General features: G+C 42.5%; 2 protein-coding genes across 2 annotated transcripts in view; both read right to left on the bottom strand.

Annotated features, from left to right (window-relative positions):
- Nucleotides 1-2187: 2187 nt before the first annotated feature.
- LOC142590485 (uncharacterized) overlaps nt 2188-22762 on the bottom strand; it is a 98085-nt gene continuing 77510 nt past the window's right edge. The window contains exon 5 of the mRNA XM_075702644.1: nt 2188-2203. The gene's annotated coding sequence lies outside the window, so the exon portion shown is untranslated. The remainder of the gene's footprint in view (nt 2204-22762) is intronic.
- Nucleotides 2397-22762, bottom strand: part of LOC142590487 (uncharacterized) — a 38442-nt gene continuing 18076 nt past the window's right edge. Inside the window, exon 2 of the mRNA XM_075702648.1 lies at nt 2397-5092. Coding sequence (XP_075558763.1) covers nt 3603-5092 — 1490 coding nt within the window. The 3' untranslated portion in view covers nt 2397-3602. The remainder of the gene's footprint in view (nt 5093-22762) is intronic.

The following is a 22762-nucleotide window of genomic DNA, read 5'->3' as shown; positions in this document are numbered from 1 at the left end:
GACACCACTCCCGCAACGGAAGCAACCGTTATGGCTAGGCGCGCTTTGTTCGCGAAACCCAGCACTTCACTACAACTTCGAATTGAAACCATGAAGTAGCTCTCTACAGCTCCAATTACAATGCCTATAGCGTACTCGAGGCACTACAGCGCAACTTAGGCTGCGTTGAAATGGAAAATGCGAACACATCCTGCCTCAACATGTCTCGATCCTGCGTTGTTTAATTACACAGACTGAAAACTATTTGCTTCGTCAGGGCATAAATGAAAACATCGCGTACCCGCCTCTTAAAGACACCACAAGTCTCACATGAACACTTGACCTCCACTGGGGAAGAATGATATCTTCAATATGTGCAACACTACTAATGAATGGGCCTTAGGCTTGTTGCTGGCTGCAGTGAACCGGTCCAAAAGGCATATTGCACTCAAATATTTGACCGCAGCAGCCTGTGTCAGTTCTCCAAAAATATTCATCATGTCTGTTTCTCAAGCAAGAAGCGCCAGTAAATTGCTCGAGTTTGACGTGTAGCACGGAAAGGGAATATTGGTACATTCCTTTCTGTGTGCTGCAAACAGCTGTAAACCTCAATCAGCTTTGCTTCAAGTTACCGCCACTTAAATTTAACCGGTGCACAACGGCCTAATTTTGAGAACCAGTTAAAAACGCAAGTGGTGCTGACCGAATCTAAACTGCAGTGGTAGTTAAGTCCTCGTGTTACTGCCGAGGGTTTCTGTGAAGAAAAAGAAAAATTCGATATTTTACGTGAACTATTCGACGTGAGGAAACATGTTAGCGGGTTAAAATAAAGATAAATGTTGTAGAAGTCACATAGTCAGCGGCTATTTGTGACACGCATATTGCACCATAGTGGGCATGGAATATTTTTAACTAGATTCTTATGTGCTGTTTTTGCGTCTATGCTGTTATTATTCACGTGAGATACGACTGGAAAGTGTAGATCCACCCATGAAAAACCCGCAATGGGCTGGTCTGAGCTCCCTCGAGTGGCACTACAGCGTGGCCTTCCAGAAATACATTTTCGCGAACGAAGACATCAAAAATATATATCTGAGAGGCCCGCCATAAGTATACAAGCATTGGTAACGAGAGGGAATAAACGGAAACACGGCAGAAGGCGTGCGGACACCGCCCGAACTGCAGCAGACGACAGGCACGAGTCCGTGCCCTGACGTCACGCGAGAGGCGCTAGCAGCGCCCCTCTAGGTCGTTCTCGGGGCTAATAAAGGTCAAAACACACGGCAACGGCTCAACCCCCAGGATCCCCTTTTCCTCGGACACGGCTAAGCGATGCACGGTAAGACGTGGGAGGGTCCAACCGTCGTGCGCTCGGGTACGCGTTGTCGCAACACACCAAGCGCCTGCTCATACAGACGACCTCACGGGGAGAAAATATTTGCAATTAAGTAGTGCCTATTCAAAAGCATCCAATATTCGCAAACACAATTAAAATAAAAACAGTTAATTCTTTGATTTATTACCCTAAGAACATGTCCTGCTCAAAACTTCGTTGGTGAGGAAATTTCTTACGAGACTACTACAACTTCAGTTTACCAAGAATTTTTATAAATGTCTAAAAATATGACTGGGCCAATTTCTTGCCTTCTGTGCGCATATGTATTATACAGTTCAGATGTCATTCTATGCTAAATTTGAAATGCAAATTTTGTACAAATATATTGGCAGATGTGTGTCACACCAGTGATTGTAAAAATGCAGACACATTGGTTTAAATAAAATGTAGGAATGAAATAGGCATGGGGGACATCACATTTGACTGAAGGCTTAAATTATTTGTGTGTATTAGTTATAACAAGTGCCTTCTGCACTAATAGTGAACTTCCAACTACCATTACTCAATTTGTCTTCTAACCCCGATACAATAAAATGCTAACATGACTATATGCTGTCATTCAAGTACTAAAATATCAAGAACAGATAATGAATACTCATAATTCAAAGGCATTTATTTGGTGCTCTGATGAAAGAGACAGTGAGAAGCTAAGTTATTGAACAATCAATTGCTCTCAAAAAGTACCCATAAGTAAAAAAAAAAAACGAAATGCGGATAGAATAAGATCAAAAGAGTCTCCACTCCAGGATGACCAGTGTATACCAGAACCTAGAGGCAGCACATACATGAATGAGTCTAACAGAAGTTCATATATACCAAAAGATAATACTGAAAAACACAAAACTAAAATGCACAACTTAGAAAGCAGATCATTCAGACATTTATACTATAATAATAAATATAACAATGAACATACCGTATTTACTTCAATCTAGGCTGGCTCCGATAAGCCGATCCCTGAAAAGTCCGGAAAAGAAAAGAAACTTACCTTGAAAGTAGGCTGAACAAAAAAGTGACAGCGTTCACAAAATGAAAACAGCATTTATTGAAAATGAACAAGCTGAGCTCTTGTACGTCATCATTGCTGATGTGGTCCTTAAATTCCATTCTCGTTGCAGCGCACACAGAAACCCCCCATTGCCCCCTCCAATGATGGAACGTTTTTCTCATCGATGCTGAAGTTCCGCCCAATTTGAATGTTTGGCAATGCCTATGCAGCTAGCACAAGTTTTCGTTTGAAAGCACACAATAGCGGCATCGCATGCTTGGTGCCATTACAACAACGCCACGCCGCATGCCAATACAACACAGCTCAAAATGGTGACGTTGCTTATGTACTTTAATTGGCTACTGGAGCGGCATCTAGTGGCTGCAATGCTGACTTTTCGAGATACTGCTAGCTATGCATTTATCAATTTTAATTAAAAACTGGCGCGTTTATAAAATTCCTCGAATATAAGCCAACCCTAGTGTTTTGTATGATTATCTGAAAAAATATATCTGCTTAGATTCGAATAAATACAGTACATGTTTTTTAGGCACATGCAAACTAATTTTTGAGATCAGAACAAATATTCAATACTTTTCAAATAATGAAAAGTCACAATATAACAAAGAAAATTGCTCATGTTGCTATCTTCAATATATAGAGGTTTAACTATGTTTTTTTTTCTCAGCTATAACGGCTTTGTGTGCATCGGTTTTTATAATTTGTTTTGCTCTATGTCATATGACATGCCGCAAAAACATTTAGCACAAATATGGTGCCCCAAAAAGTGTTTCAGCCCCCTTTAGGAGCACATGCAGACACTTGTGTTACCGTTTCAGTAGAGCACTATGCAACATGCTCTACATCTGTAGATTTTAATTCGGAATCTAAATCAACATGGTTGTTGCCTTGCCCTACAGTATCATGATGCTGTGCTCTCTTATGTCTGCTCAAGTGATGAGACTGCATAAAGGACATGGAGAAAAAGCTGCAATTGCATGTTCGGTCACCTGTATGAACGTGCTGCTGTATCTTGATATCTGTATCTTGAGAAGCTCTGAAGGCATAAAGGGCACAGATATCGCTTCTGACCTGTGTGGGTGTGCGTTTCATAAGGTTGCCCTTTTGTGAGAAGCTCTGAAGGCATCAAGGGAATTGAAATGACGTCTCACCTGCGTGGGTGCGCAGGCACTCTTTCAGGTAGGTCATTCGTGAGAAGCTTCGAGAGGAAGGGCACTGCTATGGCTTCTCACCTGTGTGAGTGTGAGGTGGCATTTCAGGTGAATCTTTAGTGAAAAGCTCCGAAGGCACGAAGGGCTCTGAAATGGCTTCTTGCCTGTGTGAATGCGGAGGTGCCTTTTCAGGTGAGTCTTTCGTGAGAAGCTCCAAGAGCACAAAGGGCACTGAAATGGCTTCTTGCCTGTGAGTGCACAGGTGGCTTTTCAGGTGGATCTTTTGTGAGAAGCACCGAGAGCACGAAGGGCACTGAAATGGCTTCTCACCGGTGTGAGCGCGAAGGTGCTTGTTCAGGTAGGTCTTTCGTGAGAAGCACCGAGAGCATGAAGGGCACTGAAATGGCTTCTCACCGGTGTGAGTGCGAAGGTGCCTTTTCAGGTAGGTCTTTTGTGAGAAGCACCGAGAGCACGAAGGGCACTGAAATGGCTTCTCGCCGGTGTGAGCGCGAAGGTGCTTGTTCAGGTAGGTCTTTCGCATGAAGCTCCGAGAGCATGAAGGGCACTCAAATGGCTTCTCGCCTGTGTGTGTGTGCAGGTGGGATTTCAGCTTTGCCTTTTCTGAGAAGCTCTGAAGGCATGAAGGGCACTGAAATGGCTTCTCGCCAGTGTGGGTGCGAAGGTGGCTTTTCAGGTGGGTCTTTCGCGAGAAGCTCCGAGAGCATGAAGGGCACTCAAATGGCTTCTCGCAGGTGCGAGCGCGAAGGTGCCTGTTCAGGTAGGTCTTTCGCATGAAGCTCCGAGAGCATGAAGGGCACTCAAATGGCTTCTCGCCTGCGTGGGCGTAAAGGTGGGTTTGCAGCTTTGCCTTCTTTAAGAAGCTCTGAAAGCACGAAGAGCACTGAAATGGCTTCTCGCCGGTGTGAGCGTGAAGGTGCTTGTTCAGGTAGGTCTTTCGTGAGAAGCACCGAGAGCATGAAGGGCACTGAAATGGCTTCTCGCAGGTGTGAGCGCGAAGGTGCTTGTTCAGGTAGGTCTTTCGTGAGAAGCACCGAGAGCATGAAGGGCACTGAAATGGCTTCTCACCGGTGTGAGTGCGAAGGTGCCTTTTCAGGTAGGTCTTTTGTGAGAAGCACCGAGAGCACGAAGGGCACTGAAATGGCTTCTCGCCGGTGTGAGCGCGAAGGTGCTTGTTCAGGTAGGTCTTTCGCATGAAGCTCCGAGAGCATGAAGGGCACTCAAATGGCTTCTCGCCTGCGTGGGCGTAAAGGTGGGTTTGCAGCTTTGCCTTCTTTAAGAAGCTCTGAAAGCACGAAGAGCACTGAAATGGCTTCTCGCCCGTGTGGGTGCACAGGTGAGATTTCAGCTTTCCTTTTCGCAAGAAGCTCCGAGAGCATGAAGGGCACTCAAATGGCTTCTTGCCCGAACGAATGCTGCCATGTGTTTCTAGACAGGACAGTTTGTCAGTCTTATAGTCCCATAAATCACATCGGTGGAGGCATCCTTGCTTTGAGTTGTCACATTTGGCAGTTGATGGAGAAATACAAGGCATGGATGCTGCACAAATAAAACAAAAGTAAAAGATATTAATGAACGCTAAGAAAGAAGACAGACGCTAAATTTAATGAATGGCTTTCTTTTCTTTATTCATTTACAAAATCTTGAGGGCAATTTCAAGTATGATGAAACAAGAACTCCCAAGCCTTTTTTTTAATTTACTCAATATTTCTGCATCTGAATACTTCATGACCCTGTTTGTGAAGGTCACCAATAAAAATTATTTTTCAGAAAGGCAAAAAAAAAAACAATCAAAGCGATAGAATATGGAGTGTTCGAAGACTTTCACGGATTTCTACAACCCTTAGAGAACAGTTTAAAATGCTTTGACCCAGCTTGCTCTGTCCAACTTCAATAAGCACTCAACGCCTGGAGGCCACATTTGGCACTTGCAAAACTTGTTACAATTCGCTGGCACAACCAATTTGTCGCATAAGAGATTTCATCAGTGGGTTTCTTCTTGACCACACGCTGAACTTTGGCAACATTTTCATAAGTTGAGGCTGCAAGGAGCCGGTTAGGAAATATCGTATTTTTCCCATATAACCCAGCAACATGTAAAACCGGCACCCTCTTTCAGTAGAGTAGAGTGTGCACAGCTGGGCTAGTAGTTGTGAATAGCATCACGTTACATCGTTTTAGTGCACAAACAGAAACGAGCAGAGAAAAACAAAAAGAATGCCGGTTCTTGTTATCCTTCTTTGCTCGTCCATGTTTATGTGTGCACTGGAAATATGTTTCGCCATGCTTTCAGAGCAGCCCAGAAAGAAAGAAAAACATGCACATATTACCCACAAAAATAACTGTATACAACCCTCAGAAATTTGTAGAAACAGTATTCATTTGGGGATAAACGACTGGTCCATGCCATATCTTCAGCCAGTGACTGTTCCACCATATTCAGAGACGCTGCTGGGCCGCTGAGCAAAGCTTATCATGATCAAAGTTTTACTTTGCCGGTGCCGTGTACACTATTCGCGAAGTGGTAAACACAAAATGACGACCTGTACACAGGAAGAGAATGACTAACAATGTACAAGGGGAGAAGGGAGATTCAACACAGAGGGCTTGAAAGACAGTGGGGTTCCCCAGGAGATAACGAAAGTTTCAGTAATTGAAAAATTTGCCCTGAACTGTGGCTCTGTGGTAGCGCACACTGTGCTGACATGAAGCTAGACCTCAAATCGAAATTCCTATGAACCGCACCCAAATCCCGACCTTACTGAGAAATTTTTGCAATTTTTGGTATGGGTTATATGGGTTATACACACCAAAATAAGGCAACTTCTCCGTGAGTCACCTAGCCGTCCTTCAACCGAGAAGACTACTTGCTAACCTGGGATTTTCTCAGTGCCATCGTTATAGGCTTAACAAAGCTGACAACATCTTCAATCGCAGTTTTGTTCAAAGTGAAAAAAATTTCACACCCACTCTGCTCCTTGTGCTCTGCCAGCCCAGAATACTAGTGGCAAATGATTGCTGGAACTGACATGGAATACTACAAACCACTCCTTTTGCAAAGCACAATGCATTTTAACACACTAGCAGGGGAAGGCATCACACAACATACCGTACAAACCTGCATATAATAGAAGTTTATTTCTCAATTTTACCATGTGAAATTTCTTTTCAGTCCAATAATTGCAGTTCCGGTTTCATTGTTGCTCAGTTCTATCATGATGACTCGTAGCAGAAAATGCGTCAACTAGCGGTGGTGTCCGTAGGCTCCTGCTTCTTTCAACCGGTGCCATTTTGACCACACCACCAGTCGGCATGTTCGCCTAAAGTTTATCTTGCATGCTGTCGTGACTGAGAAAGTAGCACCCAGCAGGCTTTAAAAGGAAAGTTACTTTAGCTATCAAGACCTACAGGAATCGCGCTGCAAGGCAGCACTTTGGCATCATCGTGAGTAGCATTCATGGCTGGAGGAAGCAAAAGGAGGAAATTTTTCCGTCTAACGGCCTGAGAAGTTTTCGAGAGGCAAAGAACGGACTCTTTGCCGAGATTGAACAAGAGCTGACTGCTTTCATGCAATGCCAAGAGGCTGCTCACAAGGCTGTCAACATTAAGCTGCTACAAACAAGGGCAAGAGAAATTGCCCTGGAGAAAGGCATTCCGCACAATGATTTCAAGACTAGCAAAAACTGGGTATTGCATTCCGTGTACAGCATTGGATTTTCTTTATGCCGGCGGACGCAAATATTGCAGAAACTTCTTTAAAGCTATGTACAACAGCTTGTGGTGTTTCATCAGCATGTGAAAAAGCTGGGGAAGAATGTTGACTTTCAGTTGGCTAGATCAGGAATGCTGATCAGGTGCTGGTGTACTTTGACATGCCGTCATTGCTCACAGTGATGAAAAAGGCTCCAAACAAGTTTGCATGAGGTCCACTGGCAATGAGAAGACTTGTGTCATCGTAATGTCATCCTGTATGGAGGATTATCGCATGCTTCCACCATACATAGTGTTCAAGCAAAAGGCGCTGCTGAAAAATGATGTGGTGTGATGCCAGGACAAAGGGTGGATGATGAAGCACTGGTGTTTGATTGGATCAAGTCTGTCTGGTGTTGGCGGCTTTCAACAATCCTGGGGCTCCCATCACTACTTGTGTTGTTCTTTTGCTCCCACCTGGCCAATTCCGTGGAGAAACTACTGCGCAAATCTCACACTGAACTCATCGTCATTCTTGGACGGACGACATCCCAAGTGCAACCAGTGGGATGTCATCATTACCAAACCTTTTGAAGATAAGATCAATTGCTGCTATGAGTGGATGAAATTGGGAGACCCGGAATTAACGGCTACCAGATGGCTGAAACAGGTCTCTCCAGCATTGCTTTGTAGCTGGATCACGGATGCATAGGCCAGCATCCCCGAGGAGCTAGTCAGTCGCTCTTTTAAGAAATGCGGAATCTTGAATGCACTTGACGGCACTTATGACGACTTGCCGTGGGAAGACATCTCTGACAAGCAGCTTTTGGGAGACAGTGCCAGTGAAATGGACAACTGAACATTAAGTGCAAAGCACATAAATGCTTTCTGTAAGCTTTCCTCACTCACATTATATGTGGATGAAAACTTTTTTCTTTCGTTTGTGCTATCCTCAAATTACAGCTCATACCATATGTGGGTCTGAATTATATGCGGGGTTTTATAGTAACTTAAACAGCTGCATAAAAACAAGGAAGGCAACTGTACACAATGTTAGTTTCTGGTTAAATTTGGGCCAACCATCACGCTTGGTTTTTGCTAGGCGTAGCTGACCAATGAAGGCTTGGAGTTTTGTTGCATCTTCAACTGAAGGTATACCACATGATGGCTGCTGGAATGGCTAAGAAAAAAAACTTGGCTTGACTTGAATATGACCAATGCAGTTGGGCAGGAAACAACAGGATGTAGCAGTTATTGTAGAAATGAAGGAGCAGTTCGTAAACTATGACTGACATCAACGTCACCTCAATAAGAAAAACATTAATCTGTTTTGTTTAAGGCCACACTCACCATACGCTTCTTTCCAAAGCACCTGTTTGACTGATATCACTCACCTGTTACTGTTTCCAGAAATAGCACTAAGTAGGAGTATTCAACACTGAGTAGCAAGCATTTCATTGCGAAAAAAAAAATTTAGTACCATCAATATTTGTTGTCAGTCCTTTTGATAACATGTTTGCTTTTACCTATGGCAGACTCTCCCTTGTCATGACAGCAGAATATTTATGCATTTCAATGTTCACGGGTTGGCAGTTATTTTCCTGATGCACCAGAATACCACACAGCTTACTGCAGACACATTTAGATTCACAGTTCTGTTATCTCTATCAGATATAACGAAATGGCAAGTTTTTGTACTTGGGCATAATACAGAACTACACAAATATGTTTTGTGAGAGACGGTAACAGTCAGGAAGGCTGCAAATTGCCACAGCAACTTCAAAACACCTCTAAATGGTTGCAAGTACAGTTATTAGATATCTCGGTTCTTGTACCTTGACTGGGAACAGAGTGTACACGTGTGTATATCCAGAGTCTTTCCATGTTCCAGTCCTTCCAGTCATCCTTCCAGTCATCGCCAGCATAAAAGCCGGCGACGACCCAGCACATCCCAAAGGGCACATCAGCAGGGCTTGCACGCAGATGGCTCACCCGCTTGTCTTCTTTATGCAGATTATCGCCAGCCTGCTGCTGATACCAGCGGGACAACAAGAACCAAATCAGCCTTTCGTGATTCTCGACGCGCATGTGCTTCAGAACGGCACTTTTTCATCGTTTCCTTTCCTACCATTTGCGGAAGGGAACCCGTCATCGTCTACCTCCAGCAGAAGTACATTCTTGAAGCCGTCCAGCACGGCCCTTCACCTCACGCGGAACATAAAAGCCGGCGACGACCCAGCACATCCCAAAGGGCACGGCAGCAGGGCTTGCACGCAGATGGCTCACCCACTTGTCTTCTTTATGCAGGTAAGAAGACGTTTTGGAAAGTGTTTTCGCTCTAGTGAGCGCTGTCTCGTCGTGCTGCCGTGCCCTACGGTGCTTCTCGATTCTCTGTATGACATAGTGTACCTTGCAAAGTTGTTATTGCTTGCCGGAGATGTCGAGACAAATCCCGGGCCTGACCTTTCGGACCTTGCCGAACAGTTAACTCAAATCGCCGCTGATATAAAGACAATAAAGAAAGAAAGAAAGACTGACATTGATAGATAAAAAACTAGAACGTCTATCATGCCTTGAAGATAATGTTTCAGCTTGCACTAAACAAGTCGCTAGCCTACAATAAACTGTATCGTCTTTAGAATTAAGGCTAGACGATCTAGAGAATAGATCCAGAAGGTCTAACCTTATTGTGTATGGTATGCGAGAAGATACAGAAGAAAATACCGAATCTCTGGAATGCGCAGTGAATGAAAAGGTCATTAGCATACTTTGAAGTTAGAAGCAGTGGCAATAGAATGCATCCATAGACTAGGCAAACCGATGGAAAACAAAACAAGACCAATAATCTTTAAGCTCCTAGACTTCAGAGACAAAAAATTTTACGTAACTGTCTAAAAACTCAAGGATACTGATTACACCATCAGCGAAGACTTTTCACCACGAGTTCGAGATATTAGGAAGAAGCTATGGCAATATGGAAAAGCAAGGAAGAAATCCGGTGATAAAGTGGCCCTGGTCTACGACAAACTAAAGATTAATGGTTGCCTTTATTCTTGGGACGAGGAAAATAATGAGGTGACCCCCATTACGCCCACTTCAAGCGATACAAAAAACCAGAACGTCGGTACGTGAACCTTGCGTCGCCGCCGTCACCAACATCCAAAATAATGTTCGGTAATGTTAACGCTCGAAGTGTTAGTAGTAAGCTCGGACCCCTCAAATCAATATTAATAGCTTTCGAACCAGAATTTATAGGCATAACGGAGACTGGGCTAACCAAAGAGGTCAAAGACTTCGAAATTACTCCCCCAAACTACGTCATTAGTCGCAAAGATCGGCCAACACAAGGCGGTGGCACTGCTATTTTGATAAAAAGGGAAATTCCATACGTTAAGTTGCCTGACGTTGAGAGGGTTGAAGCTGTATTTTGCAAACTTTGCTTTGCCAATACCACCTTCATTGTTGGATGCATTTACCGTAGTCCTTCTACTGATCTGAATGTACTGCAATCATTGCACGTGTATATGCAGCAGCACGTGAAGAGGACCAAGCTCATATTACTAGGCGACTTTAATCTCCCTGATATCATCTGGCACACACTGCATAACCGTTCACCTTGCGCAGATATTCTTTTCGACATTATGCTCTTTTAACCTAACCTAGATAATAACTGAACCCACCCGTGTACAAGGATCGAGTTTTAACATTTTAGACCTAGTATTTTTAAGCAATCATTTCCCCACCCATAGCGCTAAATTCGAAGTGTCAACCGGCTTGTCAGATCACAAACTAGTATTGTGTGAGGTGCCGTATCAAGATTCGCTGCCCTCTTCATAACCAACAAAAACGTATAAAGACTACAGCAGAGCTGATGATACAAGCATCATTGATGCACTGTCATTTCAACTATCGTCCTTCAATCAACTTGCACATGATGGAAACACAGACATAGAAATTTTATGGCACAAATTTAAGTCCGTTGTGTCATATTGCATCAGTAACTACGTCCCCTTGAAGACTAAGAAAACTCATAAACATAACCTCTGGATAACTCGGACCGTTATTCATGTAAAAAGGAAAGTTCGCCGAATCAGAAGAAACAAAAAATCCCATCCCTCACAACGAACTGCTCAACAATTAACTTACGCCATGGACAATTTGAAAACAAAAATTAAGAAGGTCAAATCACACTATTTTACAAAAACACTTCCTAACTTTATAAAGAATGCTCCCAAAAAATTCTGGCGTTATTTAAACCCCCAAAAACGAGATGAAAGACCGACATCTCCTGCGGATAACAAAAACGCTGCGACTTCTTTGAATAATTATTTCTGCACTATTTTTACATCTGATAACAGAGAACTACCAGGAATAACCTCCGGCACTGGTGTGAAGATGGAACCATTAATTATAACAGAAACAGGAGTACTAAATCTTTTACTAAATCTCAACACAAAAATAGGACCAGGGCCAGATAACGTCCCTAACATATTCCTTCATTGATATGCCGAGTGGATGGCAAAATTCCTAATCTTCCTTTTTAACAAATCATTGTCCACCTGCATCCTTCCTACAGAATGGAAAACTGCCAAAAGAACACCAATACACAAATCAGGAAATGAATCTGATCCTTCAAACTACAGACCCATATCATTAACCAGCACAGTATGCAAGTTATTAGAACATATTATTTTAAAACACGTAAATGCTTATCTAGAAGTAAATGATATCTTAACCCCTTGTCAGCACAGCTTTCGTAAAGGCCTTTCTACTATTACGCAATTAATTGAATTAACACATGACATATCCAAGAGCATTGATAACAAAAAACAAATAGACCTCATACTTTTAGACTTTTCGAAGGCATTTGACCGCGCGTCACACACTAAACTTCTTGCAAAACTAGAACTAACTTTGGGAAGTGGCCCTATCCTTGATTGGATTAAAAACTATCTTAGTAATCGCACACAATTTGTTGAAATTAACAAGAGGTCCATGACAACTAACGTTACATCAGGAGTACCCCAGGAAGTGTCTTAGCTCCAGTATTATTCTTAATCTTTATTAAAGACTTACCAGCATATGCTTCACAGAATATCAAACTTTTTGCAGATGACTGCGTTCTTTTCCAGGAGATTAACTGCCTTGATGACCATCGAACTTTAAATAATGCCATAACAGCAGTTTCCCAGTGGTGCAAGGACTGGCAGATGGATATCAATCTAAAAAAGTCCGTTCTATTATCTATAACCAGAAAAAAACATACAGCAGCCTTCCAATACACCCTTAACAACATTCCTCTTGCATCTGTTCATGAGCATAAGTACCTTGGTGTGACACTAACATCTGACTTCCAGTGGGATTCTCACGTTAATATCACATCAACCACAATAAGACAGCTATTCTTCATTAACAGACGCCTTAAACTAGCACCATCTGAAACAAAGTTACTCGCATATAAGACACTTATAAGACCGGTTCTTGAGTACGCCAACACCATTTGGTTCCCGTTTACTAACAAGCTGATTAAAAAACTTGAAGGGGTACAGCAAAATGCGCCGAGATACATATATGATAAACACTCCATCGCAGACTCGCCAACAGCATTACTGAAACGGGCAGAACTTCTAAGCATGGATAACAGAGCCAAGCTTGCTAGACTAAAAATCATGTATCAGTTAATACACAATCAACTTAAGCTGCCTATTCTGAAATACATATCAATGTCCTCGAATAGATTAACTCGTCATAAACTCGCACACACATTAAGCGAATTTTCATTCCGCACTGATATTTTCAAATACTCATTTTTTCCAAGGGCGACACGCGAATGGAATAATCTTAACACAGGTATCACTGACAGCTCATCCTTAGATACGTTTGGTACCCTGATTGCGGATCAACTATACGCATTGCAGCAATAATTCTCATTATTTACGTAGTTCCTTGTTGCCTTGTTATTTTAACGGTGTTTGTGCTTGACTATAATTACGGCAATGATGCAATACATTTCTTTTCTTGTTGGCATTATTGTAACCTTGATTGTTGCGTGACTGTTATTACCTCAATACTGACCCTGTAACTGGTTTCTGCGACTGCAATTAATGTTGTTATATCCTCTTCGTTCTAGTTATATATTCTCTTGTATAATCACATAATCAAATTGCTATATGCCCACATTTTTTATTGTATAAGATTTAGTATGTAACACCTCATACCATGTTCCTATGTATCACATACAGCCCCTCCTGTTACAATCCCTGATGGGAATCACAGTATCAATAAATGAAATGAAATGTTTTCCGGTCATTAAACTCTACCGTCATGCTATAGAAGCAGTTCATACGCTGCTCAAAGCTGCCGCGACACATCACCACTGTGCCTCAGAGGGCATCGTTCGCGTACAGAAACGCTTGTGCGGTGCGAGACGAGCTGATTGATATCATGCATTATGTGCACATGCTGCGTTACTTTTTCGAGTTCTGGACTATTTAGCTTAAGTGGCAGAGTGGGACAACAATGGCGAACATGTGTTGCATGCCAAGGTGCCGTTCCGGCAACAAGGGAACGACTGAAAAGGTATCTTGTTTACCAAGTGAGAAGGAGCAGCACGAGAAATAGAAGTGGGCCATACCGTGGCAGGAATGTGGTGGTTTTAATTTAGAATGAAAATATATGCATATGTGCGCAAAACACTTCGACACTTGGACATCATCAATGCCTCCAGTTTCGATATAAATTGTGACATGCCCCTGGAGCATGAAAAGCCAAAGCAGAAGCTTAGCACCATGACAAGGATTTTTGAAGGCCTTTCAGTGTATCTCATGAAACCCAAACCTCGGTTCCACTCTTCGATAGTTTGACCAACATGCTAACGACCACGTGAGTCATCAAGAACGATTGAAGAGTGCCACTTTTTCAATTTTTAGAAGACTGTCTGGGTAAGAAAAAGACTGGTATTGGTGCTATGGCAATTTGCGCTCTGAAATGCTTATGCTTCACATTTTCTTGTGTACAGAAACAATTGATTCTGCATTGTGTATTTATTGCCATTCGTTTGATCATGTTTCCTGTGCCTCAAAGCATATCTCCCACGTTTTAATGTTCTTTATTTATGTTTCTTATGAAGTACGAAACTTTTTGCATCGCGAATGGTAGAGCATTTGTGACCAGATGCCTTTATGTTGTCTGTATGTCACTTACTTTACATAAATTATGGTGCTTATATGATGTTTTTGCACCAATACATCTTATTTCTTTTTCTGATTAAGTTACAATTTTTTTTCCCTTTTCTGATCATGACAAAAATATTTTCACCTCTTGCAAATGGCTGTCCAATAAGAACCAAAACACCAAGTCGCGTCGTTTCTGCATCAAAACTACGAGCAACATGAATAAGTGCTGGGCTTACTGATGCTTCTAAACCACTGCTTGCTAAGACAATCGCCTAATTACTGTGCAATTTCAACTTTACAGGTCCAAGCACCTCATGTTCGCCTTTTTCCTATACTAAAAGCTGAACTAAAGGCATTTAGTTGTGAGGCTTGTCTTACATTTATCCTACCCAAATCTTGTTCAGAAATGCCTTCGCGTTGCCCAGAAATTTGAAGCGCAAGGACCAGCTCAGTTTCCTTTCCTTTGCTATTAAACAAAGTCATTATTTACTGAAGCCCTTGAAATAACAATTTCATTGTTTTCGATTTCCTGATAAGAGGCTGCTCACAGTTTAACAAAAGTGAACAGCTGTGCTCGGCACACAACCTGGCGCTATGCGCAACCGAGAGCTTACATACGGGAGAGTAGGATTGCAACAGCCCTGATGTTTGCCTCTGTTTACAAGTGGCACCTTTGCTTTGCTTTGCTGCAAATGCGCGGTGTTTACCCCTTTGTTGGACGCAACGAGGGAACAAATGTTATCTTGTTATTAGTAAGCTATTGATCACTCCTAAATTCGGAAAAAAAAAAACAATGCAAAAGTTGAGAAGTACAGAGTGTCCACCAAACTGACATTTTAAAATTCCCAGAGTTTTACCGGTTTTCCCCGAGTGCCTTTGCAAAATTCCATGAGTGACAAAACTTCATTTTCTGTCCCGACGGGCTGACACCACATTGCCCAATGCTGTCACTCTCTAGTAAGCATGTTCAATAACTAAAAAAGACTTGATCCAGTTTGAATAGTAAGAAGTAGTGTATTTCATTCAAAAAGAAACCAGTTTATTTTTATTCAGAAGAGGGGGTTAGTTAAACAGAAGAGAGTAGATTCAAAGAAGAGAGAAGGTTAGTAAACAGAAGAGAGGGGTTAGTAAAATGCAGAGCGGATAAAATATCTTCTACAAAAAATGGTAAAATGCATTACAAATTGAGTCGAACAGTTTCGAATACATACAAATAAAAAGATGCATAAACAAGAAAATATTTTCTAATATGAGCTCGTTCTATCAACTGATAGCAAGCTCCTTGGTATGAGGCCCAAACTTTGTCACAAGTGAGATTCTCTCTCAGCAGCTGGACGGTCAACCTTAACTGTGCTGACATAATCTCAGCCTGCGCACAGCACTTCAGTATTGCGTTTCACTGTTTTAAAGAGTTTATTTTCGTTTAGCTGAGGGACACCTGCAACTCGGCATCAGCCAACACTTTGTTTTTCGAGCTCAAACTCTTTAAAGAAGTGGCGGAATGCTTCCTCTCCCATCCATTCCTCAATGCATCGGTCCTTTCTCTTCTCGTCCTCCTTCCATCGCGCGTTCGCCCCACGGACCATTTGAAGCATCCTCTTGGTCATTTGTACAGTCAATGTCAAATTCTTCGAACTCCCTAGGGGCCACGAAAGTGTGCAAAAATATGAATGCAAGTCTTTTAGTGGCCTTTGGGGCTTAAATCGCCACAGGCCACTAGACCAAACTGAAAAAAGCTCAAGGCCTCCCAGTACACTTAATACGCATATCGGTGCTTGTACTGTGACAGGAGCTGGTGTATGCATATATAATTAAGGAATACATACTGTATCCCATGACAATTGGCCTTTCCTATGCTTGTTAAGCTTTACTGCAATACTTTGAATATGCTTCACTATGTAACATTACTGTATTGAGGTGAAGTTCCATGTAACATTACTGAATTGAGCTGAACCAAACTTTCGGGAACCGGTATTACCCTATGCGCTATGCTTTCAGAGCTTCGAAGGCAACTGCAAGGATTAGAAACGCAGAGTCTGTGCCATTGCTCACAGCGGCGAAGTCTTTTAGTGAAAAATACGGCACCGAATGACAAGAAGCTTGAGAGCGAACGTCGAAGTAGCTAGGCCTAGAATTCCCGCAGTGATAGCTACGGGTGCGAACAGACTTGCGTGCGAGAGCGCCGTTTTGAGGCAGCGAGATAATCAAAATGGCAGCAGTGGTGGCTTTAATGCCTGCTCTACTCTGCAATATGAACCAACCAGCTCAGCAACATGTACTTCTTGATTAATGACGTTTTGGACATGCGATCAAGGCAAAAAAGTCTAAAAAATCACACAGTGAAGGGTTCTTGCATCCGAAATTTAAGATGTTTTCATACGTTGTCCCTATCGGGTACGTGGTGGTGTGGCGAAGCGGTCCAAATTATCAGGCATGTTGAGAAAATCGGTTGTTGACTGTACACTGGCACCGCCTCCAGCCGATGACACGGTGTCAAAGGCGATTCGTTACGATTCCTCTGTTACTTGAGCCAGCATTAGCGCAGCTTTCATTCCCTTGCAATAAAATTACAGCAAATTTTTTCCGATAGAAGCTCAAATTCCCTGAGTACCCTGAGTATTTCCAGACTACTCAAAATCCCTGAGGATTCCCGGTTTTCAGGCACCCTGGAGGTATTTCATTGCAAAGAGTAAAGTGGGACCTATATGTCCCGCTGTCCAGTTGAGTTACTTTGATCAAGTGGGAGTCATGTGTACCACTGTCCAGCTGAGGCTGTTTACATTTTCTCGTGGAATGGTGCGAAGCAGCTTGCACACAGCCGAACGCTGCACACATTGCAGATGTGCTCTGTGCGGACATTTTTTGCTAATTGAACAGCAGCGGCACCACCGTCGCATGCCTGTCAAGTTTGGGTGGTGAATGTTTCCGGAGAACCAATGCTCGTGCCTTGCATATTCTTGAAGGCAGCAATGATCACCTGATGCTTACAGAAGCTCCCTTGTGCAATGAGTTGTATGACAAGCTTCAGACGGAAGTGAACATATCCAACTTGCTCAATGGCGTTTGCTTGTATAGTAAAAGCTTCTTATTTCACAACTTGTTCATTTGAAATTTCGGATAATTCTAAGTCGCCGCTGCGGTCCGTCCAACAATTTATTGAAAGCAATATGTAACACATCTCATTGATTCACACTGAAATTCGCACCACCATCGTTAATTCAAACTCTGCGCTATCGTGGATGGTGAAAATGCTAGTGTGCTGGAGCACGTTGGCAACGGTCATTGCCGCGCAGCTTTGCTCATTCCACCTGCGGCTCTCTGTTGCAGGTCGGTTCTTTCCTTCTCTCAAGACCTTCAAGATAAAAACGCAGACGTGGCGATGCCTGTTTTTATTTATTTCTTTATTGCGATAGCAATTATATGGACACTGCAAGCATATTTTGCCGTCAACGTGAGTGTTGGCGCCACTCTTTGTGGAACTCAGGGTTCATGTTTCTTGGCATGACATACCCGCAGCCGTCTGCTAATTGCGTCTGGTACAGGCACTTCTGTATTTTTGGGTCCCCTTTCCTTTGGCCCCAGGCCTAGGTCACACAGCACTTGTCTGCCCGTTAGTTTCTGATAGCCGCGCGAGCTGGGCAGTCCTCTATGCCTCGGCGATTTCTTCCAGGGTGTTATGCATTCCCAGGGCCAGAAACTTGTTGGTGCTTGTACAGTTGAGAAGTCCGAGTGCAGCCTTGTATGCTTTGATCTTATTCTGCTCGCACTGCCTCTAATTATGGAAAGCAGCAACGTATGCAATGTGGCTTATAGCGAAGGATTCCACTAGCCGGGGGAGGCTTTCTTCCTTCATGCCTACTGTTCTGTGTGACACCCTCTTGATGAGGCGAATGGCCGTAGTAACTATGGCCGCGAGACGGTTGACCGTCTCGCCATTCACTCATTTGCACTAAATCAGCATCCCCAGCACTCGGATCCTCTCGACGTCCAGGATCACGTGACCACCGCTTGCCTTGATCTTTACTGTTTCTTGCTTTCCCGCAAGTTCCTCTTCCTAGCAGCTCCTTTTGGTGGAATCACCAACTGATCATCCAGCTGCTCCTCGATAGCGTCAACCGCCTCTTGTGATGTACTCTCAATGTGTCCGTCGCTTCCTCCTTGGACCCAGAGCGTTGTGTCGTCGGCATAGATGGTGTGTCAGACCCCCGCGACTCACGACAGCCGCTCGGCCACCCCTATCATTACAAGGTTGAAAAGTAATGGCGAGATGACCGAGCGCTGGAAGGTCCCGACACTGCTGAGCTTCTTCTTTTGCAGCGTAAGAACAAAAAAAATCAGTGGCCGGTCTGACAAATTTAGCATCGCAAGCAGCCCTGCTAATGGCCCATCATGCCAGCACGCGGAGAGAGGCCTTATGCTTGGCTGTAGCAATGGCAACAGTGCAACAATGCTCCATTGGCACTGGAGCATTGCCAAAGAGTTGATAAGTTCAAGTTGATATCAAGTTGGAAAATTCAAGTTGATATCAAGTTGATAAATAGTTTATATGAAGTTGACATCAAGTCTTCTTAGGATCCTCGTCGCTTTCAAGCACTTTCAAAACTTTAATGAGATTTTCCCAGCATTGTCCTTTTGTTAGGTACCTCAGCTTTACAGAAATTTTAAGGATGTCTTCATGAATGTATTTAAACAATTTCGGTGCCTTCTTTTCAGTAAGGACTACACTATAGGCTGAAGCTTTCCTTTCTTTGATAATCTTGACACATTATTATTAGTTGGTATGCAATCTATTTAGAGTAAGGTAATTTCTTATTTGCAATGTCGATACTTATTTTTCATCACTAGAATAACGGAAGAAATGCTTTATCAGCTTTAGCCTGTGGTGGACCCTTGAGAATAACCACGCATTCCTGAGAAGTAATTTTTCGAATAAAAAACTTCTATATCAAGCCGTCAGAAATGACCTAATTGCAATCTGGCATTTTGTCATATCTACTTATCTGGATGATGTACTTCAAATCTCTTTGAACATTTGAAACCTCCATTCAGTGATGTACCTGCTTACCAAATTCCATCAAGTTGATAAATAAAAAGTGAAGCCTTCTTCAGACCCTCGTCACTTTTTAACAGCAGTTGAAAAACCGGAAGTCTATTGGCTGGAAAAGAGCAAAGTTCGTTCCATGCATAAATCGGATAATGTGCATTGTCCTGAAGACCACCACCATATCTCATCGACTAGCATTCCATACAAACATTTAAAACATGCAATATATTTTCACCTCGTCAATTTTCTGGAAGGCAGCTCATTCTTTCATCCATGTCAGCAGGGTTTTAAAAGAACATTTTCATGTGATACACAACTTCTGTTTCAGTAATGACTTGTTCGTCACCGTAGAACAAGGACTTGACGTTGAATTCTTTCTTTACATTTTGCCAAAGCTTTTCACCCCATATTCATATGCTATGTGTCCCTGAACTTAATCGGCTTAATGTTCGACCAAAGTGTCGTCTTGGTAAAGGAGTTTATTTTCAATCAAACTCAGTATGTCGCAGCCAATAATTGTTCATCTACTTATTCACCAGTTCCATCCAAAGTGCTACAAAGATCCGTCTTGGGGCTCTTGCTATTCTTTATTTACATTGATGTTCTTCCCAGCTGACTGCAATCATCAACTAATCCGTTATCTGTGTAATATACCGCATGATTACTAACCCTGGCATTTTGTATATGATGTAAGGGCATCTCCACAAGGTTTCATTCCACTACAGCAAATGAATAATGAAAGTCAACTCTGACAAGTGTAAATCAATCTGCATATCAAGTATTGTAAACAATGGCAATCAATATACATAAAGGTGTAGACTGAGTGACACTTTTCTGTCATCAGTAAACAACCAGAAATATCTTGACGTTCACATAACTAATGATCTGTCATAGAATGTGCATCTTCATTATTTCACTACTAATGCTAAATTCACGTTAAGATATCTTGGTTGTTTTTTTCCTTTTTTTCATCAAGCACTGAAGCTCAACAAAAACCTAGTTCGCTCAAAACTAGAATACACATCTGCCATTTGGGATCAAAATGAACACCACTAAATCTTGCACTTAGGAGATTCAAAATCGAGCAATCGGCTTCATTTTATCTAAGTATTCCCACTATTCTAGTGTAACATGGATGAAAAAAGAAACAATCTGGCAGATTTCATAATGCCACAAACGTGCTCACCTTTGCCTATTCCCCAAGGTTCATCATTCTAATGATGTAGTGAAGGAACAACAGCTCACACCATCTTCCTATGTTTCCTTGAGATTTGACCAGACATAAAATTCACTTGCCAGCCAAAAAATTCACTTGCCAGCCAAAAAATGAAGAGGTACCGTGATTCTTTTTTGCCCCACACAGTTTTTGACTTGAACCACCTTCTTACTTCCACCGTTCAAATACTAGATGCACCTTCATTCGTAGCATCAATCTGTGACAGTATTGCTTAAGATACTGTGTCTACTTGCATAATGATCGCACTTGCGTAATGATTGCACCCCTGAATTTTGTCATCAAAATTCAATTTTTTTTCTTTCCCGTGTAATGATCACACCAAAAACTTGCCAGAGCAATATGTCGTGAGCCAAGTCTAGCTAATGATGATCGCGCGTACCATCTTTCGAATGCTACGCGAACGACTCTGCAAGACATACCAAGCGGTCTGCACGCACCAAACATTCTTAAGCAGATGCCCCATTTTATTCCTTTCATCACTTTCCACACTTCCACAAAAAAAAAAAAAAAGCTACAAGCACACTTGCCTTGGCTTTATCATTTGTAGGCTTTATAATGGTTGTGGTCAACAACAACAAAAAAGGTGCCTTTCGATTCTTTTCATCTGCACTCGTTGGCACGCAACGGATCACGAGCGGAAACGATAGTAGGCACATTTACACTAATACGTTAGAAGCGTATTCATATGGCTACGCTTGAAACACAGCTAAAATATTCGCCCACCTTTAGCGGAAATGTGCAGAATTAGGATAGTAGTGAAGACAAATGCCGCAGTTTCTGCAGCATACTCGCCATGTCTTTATATGTCACTGGCAGCTAAGCACACCCATCACTGTTTATGTCCCCTTAAAGTGGACATGGTTATGTTAGTGCCACAAACTTGCCGATATTAATGATATTATTCATTACTGATGTGGAAGAAACTGTTTCAATGCGTGTAATGTACTCACGAAAAGAAAAATAATCGCGTTTGGAGCGTTCAGCTTGCGCCGCCGGCCGCCATTTTTGTTTTGGTATCCCGCACTGCTACAACAGCAGCCGCCTGTTTGTTGACCTGTTGTCATCTCGCAGAAAATGTGGGATAAAAAAAAAATGTATCTCTTCGCGGAAAATTTAACCTGCGTAATATCGCACCCCGAAATTTGCAGCAACGTTTTTGACAAAAAAGTGAAATTATTATGCGAGTAGATAAGTATTTCCTTTGTATAATACACTTTGCATTCTTTTGCTTTGTTCTGTATTGCCTACAGAAGGGTGTCTAGCAAGTTGACATTTCCAGAGTTTTGCAGGTTTTCCCAGAGTGCCTTTGCAAAATTCTCTGAGTGATGCAGAACTATGTTTTATGTCAAGACGGGCTGAAACCATATTGCCTGATGCTGTCACTCTCTAGTAAGCATATGAAAAAAAATTTAAACAAAAGATGGGTTATACCAATATGAATACTAAGGAGTAGTGTTTATGTCATTCAAAAAAAGAATAGAAGGCAGGGGTTAGTAAAATGCACAGCAAATAAGATGTTTTTGAAAAAAATTGCAAATCGAGTTGGACATTCTAAGTACAAGTAAAAAGTAGATGCATACAGAAGCACATATTTTTGAATATGAGCTATTTCTATCAACTGATAGCAAGCTCAGTGGTATGAGGCCTGAACTTTGTCACAATTGAGATTCTCTCTCAACAGCTCGTAAGTCAACGGCAACTGCCCTGACATACTCTCAGCCCGTGCACGACACCTCAGTGTTGTGTTTCATTGCTTTAAAGAGTTTATTTTGGTTTGGATGAGGGGCAGCTCCATCTCGGCATCAGCCAACACTGTTGTTGAGCTCAAAATGGCGGAACAGCATGGTTCCTTTCCTGTTTATTCCCCAATGCGTAGGTCCTTTCTGTTCTTGTCCTCCTTCTGCCACTCGTTCGCCCCAAGGACAATTTGAAGCACCTTCTTGGTGAGTTGCACAGTCCACGCCGTATTTTTCGAACTCTCTAGGGGCCACGAAAACGTCCGAAAAATCCGCCAGTTGGAAAAAATAAATCCTGCCCTTAAGTGAGCCTTAATCCGCCACAGG

This window comes from Dermacentor variabilis, chromosome 8 (genome assembly GCF_050947875.1).
Source record: "Dermacentor variabilis isolate Ectoservices chromosome 8, ASM5094787v1, whole genome shotgun sequence".
Lineage (NCBI taxonomy): Eukaryota > Metazoa > Arthropoda > Arachnida > Ixodida > Ixodidae > Dermacentor > Dermacentor variabilis.
The sequence above is the reverse complement of the archived record's forward strand: the minus strand, read 5'-3'. Positions and strand labels throughout refer to the sequence as shown.